This window comes from Malus domestica, chromosome 07, assembly GCF_042453785.1.
Source record: "Malus domestica chromosome 07, GDT2T_hap1".
NCBI classification, from domain to species: domain Eukaryota; kingdom Viridiplantae; phylum Streptophyta; class Magnoliopsida; order Rosales; family Rosaceae; genus Malus; species Malus domestica.
This window is the reverse complement of record NC_091667.1, coordinates 18,069,043-18,079,580: the sequence shown is the minus strand read 5'-3', so window position 1 is coordinate 18,079,580 and position 10,538 is coordinate 18,069,043. Positions and strand designations below refer to the sequence as shown.

At 38.0% G+C, this 10,538-nt stretch overlaps 1 protein-coding gene across 1 annotated transcript; it reads left to right on the top strand.

The window, feature by feature from the left end:
* Nucleotides 1–215: 215 nt before the first annotated feature.
* Nucleotides 216–5,926, top strand: LOC103439134 (probable methyltransferase PMT15). The gene is made up of 6 exons (XM_008377684.4): nucleotides 216–992; nucleotides 3,218–3,428; nucleotides 3,540–3,837; nucleotides 4,615–5,007; nucleotides 5,157–5,234; nucleotides 5,518–5,926. Exons 1-6 carry the CDS (start codon nucleotides 327–329, stop codon nucleotides 5,768–5,770), a joined length of 1,899 nt encoding a protein of 632 aa, XP_008375906.3. The 5' UTR covers nucleotides 216–326; the 3' UTR covers nucleotides 5,771–5,926.
* Nucleotides 5,927–10,538: the final 4,612 nt, after the last annotated feature.

The window sequence follows — 10,538 nt, the reverse complement described above, 5'->3', positions numbered from 1 at the left end:
CGACTTGTGTGAAAGAGCCAACTTTGTTCTTCAAATTCATTCATAGTTGTAGAGTCGGAACGAGAGGGATAAACACAAGCAAATATAATTTTGTTGATGGTAAATTAAATTCACGTACTCTTGCAAACATTTCCCAAAAAAAAAAAAAAAAAAAAAAAAAGTTAATACACCCCATTACAAGTGAGTTTTTGCTTTCACACACCAAAATAAGCGCTTGTACTTCACTCGCCCTGTATATAACCGCATAAGAAAACCTCTTAGGCGGTCATCGGACTCTCTCCCTGTATATAATTTTATACACACCTCAACTCTCTCTCTCTAAAACAATGGCTTGTCCAAGTCCACTACAGTACCTTTCACTGAAACCCAAAAGAGCCAATCTTTATTACATGACGTTAGCCGCAGTCCTCTGCACGCTCTGCTACCTCGTCGGAATTTGGCAGCACTCATCGGGCGGCGCCGTCATCACCGCCTCTGTCTCCGCCGTCGCCTCATGTCCTCCAATCACCATAAACAAAACAATCCATCTGGACTTCAAAGCCCACCACACCGCTGAGGACCTCCCCCTGCCTCCCGCGGCGGCGCGTGTAGATCACCTGCCGCCTTGCAACGCCAAGCTCAGCGAGTACACCCCGTGCGAGGACCTCACTAGGTCGCTGAAGTTCGACAGGAAGAGGTTGGTGTACAGGGAGAGGCATTGCCCGGAGAAGGAGGAGCTCCTCAAGTGCCGAATTCCGGCACCGCACGGGTACACGGTGCCGCTTCGGTGGCCGGAGAGCCGGGACTCGGTTTGGTATGCGAATGTGCCGCATAAGGAGTTGACTGTGGAGAAGAAGAAGCAGAATTGGGTTCATTACGACGGGGACCGGTTTAGATTCCCGGGTGGCGGGACCATGTTTCCTCGCGGTGCTGATGCTTATATCGATGACATCGGAAAGTTGATTAATCTCGGGGATGGGTCTGTACGGACCGCCATTGATACCGGTTGCGGGGTAAGTAAAAGTTTTTTCGTTTTTTATATTTTTATTTCAGTTGAAAAGGTTATCATGGTTATGGCTACGAGTTCGGTAATTGGTAGGTTTGTTCTTTGTCAAAGAGTAGGATACGTTTACAATGTTATGGTGGCAGGATGTCAATTCAAACGTTAATGAGTTGAATTTCGTGCTTGAATATGTGCATAATAATATGACAAATTATTTGACAAGAAAACATTATCATTATTTCTTAAATCTTTCTATTTTTTGTTTTGTGAGATAATCGAGATCTTACGTTTATTTCTTTGGATATATGTGTTTTTAGTTATCTAACAAGAAAACGTTTAGCATGCGCAGTCTATTTGTTGGAATTGTGATGTGCCAACCGGAATGGCCGAATCGGCCAATGTGTGACACTTAAATTCTTAGTCTGTTTTTTTTTTTTTTTCTTCTTGATTGAAAATTGTTTGAGAAGTGAGAAAGTAAGCTTGTAAATGGCGATACGGTTTGATGGGATTTGTTTGTCATTTGCTTTTTTTTTTTTTTTTTTTGTATTCCGAGTGCTTCCGTTTGATTTTGAGTAAATTGAGTAATTCAAGGAAATCCCAAAGAAGATAACTAAAGAAGTTTCCACCCACATTTTATAAAAAAAAAGAAAAAAAAAAGATTAGTTAGTAGCTTCGCCACATCATTCTACCATTTCAAGGACCGAAAAGACTCATAGAGACATTCCTTAGCCACTTTTGTGAGATTCACCCTTCATGGGCAGAAACTTAATACTCCAAAAAGAGGCAAAGGAAAGTTACAGCTCAGTTTTTATAAAATTAGAAGAAAAAAAAAACCATTTTAACAATATTTATTCTAATTGTCTTTGATAAAAAAATTAAAAAAAATATTTATTCTAATTGTCTAAATAGAGGCAGATATGGTTGAGTCGTCTTTGTGGACCCAGAAATTAGCAAAAATCTGGGTTGGTAGGGTGGTGGGTAGAATTACCCCACATTATTTTGGGAAAAATGGTTTTAGAAAACCATGTACTCCAGCTTGTCTTAATTAAACAATTTTTAGTAGAAATTAGACAATGGATGAAAATAACTTGAAAATATATTTTTTATATGTTCTCTCCCTTGGTACTGAAGTAAAGTGGTTCATAAAAGATAACAAGACGTTTATATTACTCTTAATTAGAATTGACATGTGGGAAAGCAATTATATATATCTTGCAATGTACTTATTTATGATGTTAATCACTTAATCTTTGTTGGGATGTTAAAAAATTATTTGTTTTTATTTTTGGTTGAACATACGATATTATCTACACTAAGAGGGAAGGGGGTATGCTTAAACCTCACAATTGGCTAGCAATAATGTGATTCAAAATCGCATTTGACGATAATCAAACCTAAGACCTCTCACTTACAAGTGAAGAGGAATAACACTAGTGACACACCCTGATCCTAGAATCAAGGCGTACTGGGAATGTGCTCGTGAGTTCCCAAAAACAAAACCGTGAGGGAATGGTAAGCCCAAAGCGGACAATATCGTGCTACGGTGGTGGAGCGGGCCTGGGAAATAATCCGTCCCGGGCCAGGATGTGACAATTAGACCGTAGTACTAAGTGACAAAAAATTATTTGTTGATAAAAAGAATATTTGTTGATAGACTTGCCAACTGTCCTCAATTATACTTGCTACTATCTTAAGTCAATGACGTTTCTTTAATGGAAAGTGTTATTTATAAAGATAAGTTAGAAAAGTTAATTGCTCGTTTGGTAACTTGTTCATATTTCTTTAATATGCCATGTTCAATGGTGTATTCATGCAATGACAAAAAAAACAAAACAATATGTGACTGATTGAAATGAAGATTTGTTCGTGCAAACGGGATAAAATTAAATTGAACAACTCACGCTAAAACTCATTAAAATTTGTCCCTCTTTATTATAATGTCATTAAACATTAAGAAAGCTTTGATTTTCTTCTTTATCATGTGAAATTCCATGGTCAAAATGTTCATACTTCGCCACTTAGCACTATGGTTTAGTGGTCTTTCTCTTTACTTATAAGTACGAGGTCTTAGGTTCGATTCTCGCCAAATATGAGTTTGAACCACATTATTGTTAGCTCATTGTAAGACTAAGTCCACCATCTCCCATTTAGTGTAGATAATTTCTTTTGTTCAAAAAAAAAAAAAAATCATATTTCGAATTAATTTTTGTATTTGTTCTTATATTTTTGTTTCAGGTTGCAAGTTGGGGAGCTTACCTTTTGTCCAGGGACATCCTAACAGTGTCATTTGCACCAAGAGACACCCATGAAGCACAAGTTCAATTTGCTCTTGAAAGAGGAGTCCCTGCATTGATTGGCATTCTTGCTTCCAAAAGACTTCCTTACCCCTCTAGAGCTTTTGACATGGCTCACTGCTCTCGTTGCCTCATTCCCTGGGGCCAATATGGTAAAATCGCTGTGAATCCTAATCAACTTGAGGTTAAACATTTTCTTCTGCTCTATTAGATATGGTGCTTGAAGATGTTTATTTAACTTGGGATTTTGATTATATATGCAGATGGACTTTACTTAATTGAAGTTGATCGAGTTTTACGCCCCGGCGGGTATTGGATTCTTTCCGGTCCACCAATAAACTGGGAGAATCACTGGAAAGGATGGGAAAGAACAGCTGAAGATCTTAGAGCTGAGCAGACTACGATGGAGAATGTAGCAAAAAGCTTGTGCTGGAAGAAACTGAAGCAGAAGGGTGATCTTGCAATTTGGCAAAAACCCACTAACCATGTCCACTGTAAGATGAACAGAAAGGTCTTCAAGAAACCATCCTTCTGTCAAGCTCGAGATCCCGACACTGCATGGTAATGTGCCTTTCCTTGTCAAATTATTTATTCTTCAGCTTTTGAATCTCTTTTTTTGGGTGTAAAATTTTGGTTTAGTGGTTTAGAACTTTGTTTTACCTTTGTGGGATTTGTAAAGAGATAAGAAACGAGAATTCGTCTAACTGTTAAATAAGGTTAAAGAAGGTACAGTTTGGCATTGATACCAAAACCAATCAGATAGCAAAGGCAGGCAGAGTGAAGAATCAGAATCAGTGTTAGTTAAACTGTCAAGTCCAACCATGAACCTTCCAAACACTATGTTCTCTCCGCAGGACCACGCTACTGTTGTCTTCTTGCTACCTATTTTGTTCTTTACTCAATGTTTGTTCAGCTGCCAAGATTGAAAAATCTGTTAAAAAGACTTGAGTGGAATAAATAATTATATGATCAATATTGGAACACAGTCACGTTATATAATCAGTTCTCTTATGATACCAAAACATATTAACGTGGTGTAATCACTTATGATGATACTGTTTTTAGATTATGTGTTTTGGTTGATTATCAAGTATAAATGATGAAATTGTTGTTGAATTAGAGATATTTGGTCCATTTATTTTTACACTTCATAAGTCAGAGGGTTACGCCTCAATGCTACGCTTTCCCTTCACATAGCAGTAGATAAAATGGCTCGCATACACCTCAATGACTATATTATAACATGTCAGTTAATTATATCATGTGACTGTTTCAGTACCATGTACTCTTTTTCTCCATTTTACTCAATACCCTTGCCTTTTTTTTCCTTTTTGGTAGGTATACTAAAATGGAGGATTGTGTGACTCCACTTCCTGAAGTGAACAACATAAAAGAAATTGCAGGAGGGGAATTGACTAAATGGCCGAAGAGGCTAAACTCAGTCCCTCCAAGAATCAGCAGTGGGAGTTTGACAGGAGTCACAGCTCAGACATTCAGAGAAAACACAGAGCTATGGAATAAAAGAGTAGCATATTACAAGACCATGGATTATCAGTTGGCGGAACCCGGGAGGTACCGGAATCTGCTCGATACGAACGCTTACTTGGGCGGCTTTGCAGCTGCACTTGTTCATGACCCTGTGTGGGTTATGAACATTGTCCCTGTTGAGGCGGAGGTTAACACCCTTGGAGCCATTTATGAACGAGGATTGATTGGAACTTATCAGAATTGGTATGCTCTTTCCCTCCTAACGATAAAGTTATTTGAACCACATTTACTAACCATGCTACGAACCACGTCTCTGATCAAGGTGGAACCTACTTATACAAGTGGGTTTCATGTCAATTAGAAATATGCTAACGACTGTTGTTGCCTGGCAGGTGTGAGGCCATGTCTACTTACCCAAGAACCTATGACTTCATCCACTCTGATTCAGTTTTTACCCTCTACAAGGACAGGTGACTATCCTCAGCCTTACATGAACATTGATGAAGTTTGATATGATTTCAACAATTACGCTAGCTCACAAATTAGATGACTGTCTTGATATGTATAGTGATTGTCTTTGATGTATGCGGATCCCATAATGCATTATATACGTACGTTCACACACACGTAGATGACTGTTTTGATAAATGTAGTGATTGTCTTGGATCGGTCATGCACGCACAAACGGCCAATAGTCCCTTTCAAGATCCTTAAAGCATTTACTAACTAGCACATGATTCATTTGCGTTGTAGATGTGAAGTGGAATATATTCTTTTAGAAATGGATAGGATTTTAAGGCCAGAAGGAAGTATAATCTTCCGTGATGACGTGGACGTGTTGGTGAAAGTCAAGAGCATCATGGATGCAATGCAATACGATGTCAGAATCGTTGATCATGAAAACGGACCCAGAGAAAGAGAAAAGATTATGTTGGCGGTCAAACAGTATTGGACTGCGCCAGCTCCTGCCCAACAAGATGAAGGACAAAGCAAAACAGATTCATAGACCTCTAGGGCTTCTATTTGTTTTTCCAAATTATTCCAATTTTTATGTCGATAATTTTGAGAAATGTAATGATTTTTTCATGCACCCGTGATTTGTTTTGTGGTGTGAAACTTGGATTGAATTCTATACCAATGAAAGAAAGCAATTTTAAAGCAATTCTTTACAAAACATGTTCTCATTTATCAGAAAACGTAGTTCACCAGCAAGACACGCCACAAGATGATCAAACATGTACACTATGAAGTCGTCTCTCTGTAAGGCATGTGACAAGTAGAAGTTAAAAGGCTAAATTTTTTTCTTGGTTCCTGTGGTGACACGGTACTTTCAATGTGACCCTTGTGGTGAAAACGTTATTAATTAAACTCCCGTGGTGAGCCCTATTAGCAATTGATGTACAAATCCAAACTTTCGTTAGTGTTCCGTTAAGTAAACTCATGTGACTATCACGTGGATGAGTCAAATTCATCATTTCAATTCAAATTACATCCTATTCCATGGACATCTAGCATGACTTAGGTATACTGTATACGTGTGTTCTTTCTGGGTGAGTTATGACATGCACTTGTTTCTCTTGTGAGTTGGCATCTAATTCCAGTGTACAAAGCAAATTGAAACAAAAAGAGACATAATTTACATTAACCGTTCACGAGAGAAAAAATAACTTCATCATTTCTCATACCATAATGTATTTTGCACACTAATGACAAAAGCATATGTCCAACTTGGAAAAAAAAAGAATAAAAAAAAAAGACAAAAGTATGTCTTCCATAATATATTGTGGTTCATCATAACAAAAAGTCATTAAAAATGCTTTCCACAAAATAAACAAATAATCTAGTTTTTCACAAAACAAAATCAATTCCCTTTGCTTCATCATTTTTATTTGCAAGGTATTGTGCTTTTTCATCTGTTGATTTTGCATGTTGTGCATTGGGGCCATTCCAGAAGGTCTCCAAGGATTTTTAGCATTTGATGATATTGCAGAGGTCATTCCAGGAGGTCTCCAAGGTGCATTGAAAGGTTGTGTACTGCAAGACTACGACTTGCATCAAACCACACTACGAATTAAAGACAAAATTGAAAGGCATATATGCAGACTGGTACAAATTGATAGAAGAATTAAAATTCAAATAAGACTAAGTCTCTAACTCATGATCAAAGACGTGTTGGCATTGAAAAAAAAACAAAAGTTTATTAAAAGTATTAGGATTTCCAAACGAAATCATACCTAAGAAATTAGGGGCGACTTCATATTCACCTCTTCTCCTAGCCATTGACATGGTTTTATAGGTTTAGTTTCACTGCGTTTAAGTATTTTTATTTATTTTTTAGGGCAAAAGACTGTTTACTACCCTCATGTTTCGTGGTTTTCAACATTTAGTACATCAATTTTTTTTCATCCCAAAGTCATACCTAAAGTGTAAATTTTGGGACAGTCTCATACATCCGTTAGTCAAACTGTTAAGTTTCCAGTTAAGTGATGACGTGGCGCCCATGTGGATAATGATTAGGCGCCGCATGTCATCCACATGGAAATTAAAAATAAATTATTTATAAAATAAATTTAATTAATTTAAATAATTTATAAATAAAAAAAATAAAAATAAATAAATAACCCCTTCTTCCCCAAATCCCACCCGTGCCCACCCTCCCTTCATCCACCCCTTCGTCTTCCCCAAATCCCACCCTCCCAGTTCCCCTTTGTCTTCCCCACCCTCTACCCCCTACCCACCGACACCCTTCCTTTCCCTGATACCCACACAGCAGAACCCATTTCATCCCCCAATTTTATCAAGACACCCACCACCCAATTTTATCAAGCTCCGCCATTTCCGACACCAATCTCACCACGCGCACCTGAACCCTCCGGTGTTTGAGTCCGACGGCGCCAACCTCTCCCTCCCTCCTCTTCCCCCGTCGTCTGCTCCCTCGACCTCCCAGCGCAACCCAGAAGAAGAACAAAAACAAAAACCCAGAAGAAGAAGAAAAAGGAGGAGGAAGAAGAAGAAAAAAAAAACTGAATCTGCAACCCAGAAGAAGAAGAAGAAGAAGGAGGAGGAGGAGGAGGAGGAAGAAGAAGAAAAAAAAAATGAGGAACCCAGTTCGTTCCCCCGAGGAAAAACAATAAAAATAAAAATAACCGAATCTGCAACCCAGATTCGGAGGAAGAAGAAGAAGTAAAACCCAATCCCCAAAACCCAGAAGAAAAAGAAGAAGGAGGAGGAGGAGGAAGAAGAAAAAAAAATGAGGAACCAGTTCAGCCCTTCGAGGAAGAAGAAGGAATAGAAAAAAAAAAGATTTTTTTTCAAAAGTTTTTGGCGGGAAAAAAAAAATTTAATACTACCAAAATCCCTTATCTAAAAAAAAAAAAAACAAAATCCATGTGGACCCACGTGGCGACCCACTTGGCGCCGAGTCATTGTCCACATGGGCGCCACGTCACAGTTAACGGGAGACTTAACAGTTTGACTAACGGATGTATGAGATTGTCCCAAAATTTACACTTTAGGTATGACTCTGGGACGAAAAAAAATTGATGTATTAAATGTTGAAAACCATGAAACATGAGGGTAGTAAACAGTCTTTTGCCCTATTTTTTATTTTTTGGTAAAATCTAATTTCAGTTAAACCCCAAGTCATATTAGATGTCCACTGCATACAATGTAATTTGAATTGAAATGACGAATTTGACCCCTCCATGTGATAGTCACATGAGTTTATTTAACGGAAGAATAACGGAAGTTTGGATTGGACCTCAATTGCTAACAAGACTTACTACAAGGGTTTAATTAACAACTTTTTCACCACGAGGGTTACATTGAAAATGTCGTGTTACCATAGGGATCACGAAAAAAATTTGGCCAAGTTCAAATTACGTACACCGGCATTATCTTATCCCGCTGAATACATGTCACTTGTGTTTGCTTTACAGGGTTTGACGTGTATGGCAGTTTGTTTGAAACATTACCTCCTATGAGAAGGGTTACTAACGACATTAACGGAGCCACATCGGAAATTAAAGATGCAGCAATCAACCAGTTCAAATATACACTACCATCTGAGGGCATCGCCTGTGGTTTCAACCTTTCAGAGATGGAACTTACAAGGAAGGGGGCTTCTTGTTTATTCGTAAGGCCAAGTTCGCTCAATGTTAGTAAGCCGTCATCAACAGTAAAAGCACGACGGGGGTAAGACCTCTCCTCTACATGAAATCAAAACACCTCAATCAGAATACACAAAACTGTGGAAAAGTACTTATGCTGTCTCGCTCACTTATAAATAAAAAGAACCATGTCATGTCTACTAAAATAGTTCAATTAAAACAGCGCATGTGATTTTGAGTCTATGGCATTGTCCCTGTCGTAAATTACTAGAATCGGGTCAAGTTTCCCCATATAACATCCCATGATCCATCACTAAAAAAAAGGCAAATGCAGATGCCTTAACAGTTCATTAATGCCCCAATCCGAAAACCAATTGAAAATGTTGTACTATTTTCTACTTTTTTTCTTTCTATTTAAAAAATAAATAAATTTCACCCATTTTTACCATTCAGTACTACAGTCTAGTGATATTCCTCTTCACTTGGAAGTGAGAGGTCTTAGGTTCGAATCTCGTGGATGACAAATTAGATACCAAATTAGGTTGCCCATTGTGTAGCTTAGCCGAACTCCCTTTCACCTTAGTGTAAAAATATCGATGTATTAAAAAAAAATCATCTAGTTTACAACAACAACAACCAAACATTTTTTTTAACTAAGTGGCCTTTTTTAACTAAGTAGGGTCGGCTGTATGAATCCTAGAACGTCACTACGCTCGATTCTGTGTCACGTCTTCCATTATATCCAAGTAGTCTAAGTCTTTTTTTAAAGTATCTTCTAAAGTCTTCCTAGGTCTTCCTCTACCCATTCGACCCTAAACCTTTGTCCTGTAATCGCATCTTCTAACCGGAGCGTTAGTAAGCCTTCGTTTCACATGTCCAAACTATCGTAACCCATTTTCTCTCATCTTTCTTTCAATTTTGACTACTCTTACTTTAGCTCGGATATTCACATTCCTAATCTTATCCTTTCTCGTATGCCTACGCATCCAACAAAGCATTCTCATCTCCGCTACACCCATTATATGTACGTGTTAATGCTTCACCGCCCAACATTCCATGCCATTAAGCATTGTTGGCCTTATTATCGTCCTATAAAATTTTCCCTTGAGCTTCAGTGGCATACGACGGTCACATAACACGTCAGATGCACTCTTCCACTTCATATATCCAGCTTGTATTCTATGGTTGAGGTCTCCATCCAACTCTCCATTCTTTTGCAAGATAGATTCTAAGTAGTGAAAACAGTCACTCTTTGGTATTTCCTGATCTTCAATCCTCACCCCTAAATCATTTAAGCATCTGTTTGCACTGAACTTGCACTCCATATACTCTATCTTTGATCGACTTAGGCGAAAACCTTTAGATTCCAATACTTCTATTCAAAGATTAACCTTTGCATTTACTCATTCCTGAGTTTCATCTATCAACACTATATTGTCTGTGAAAAGCATATCCCAAGGAATATCATCTTGAATATGTCCCGTTGACTCATCAATTACCAATACAAAAATGTAAGAACTTAAATATGATCCTTGATGTAACCGTACAGTTATGAGGAAGCTTTAGGGCTGTCCTTCATGAGTTCTTACAATAGTCCTTGCTCCATGATACATATTCTTTATAACTTGGATATATGCTACTCGTACTCATTTTTTTCTCTAAAAT

Coding starts and splice junctions, on each gene's coding strand:
- LOC103439134 (XM_008377684.4), top strand. CDS start 327: ATGGCTTGTCCAAGTCCACTACAGTACCTTTCACTGAAACCCAAAAGA. Junction 993..3,217: donor CCATTGATACCGGTTGCGGG/GTAAGTAAAAGT, acceptor TTTTTGTTTCAG/GTTGCAAGTTGGGGAGCTTA. Junction 5,008..5,156: donor ATTGGAACTTATCAGAATTG/GTATGCTCTTTC, acceptor GTTGCCTGGCAG/GTGTGAGGCCATGTCTACTT.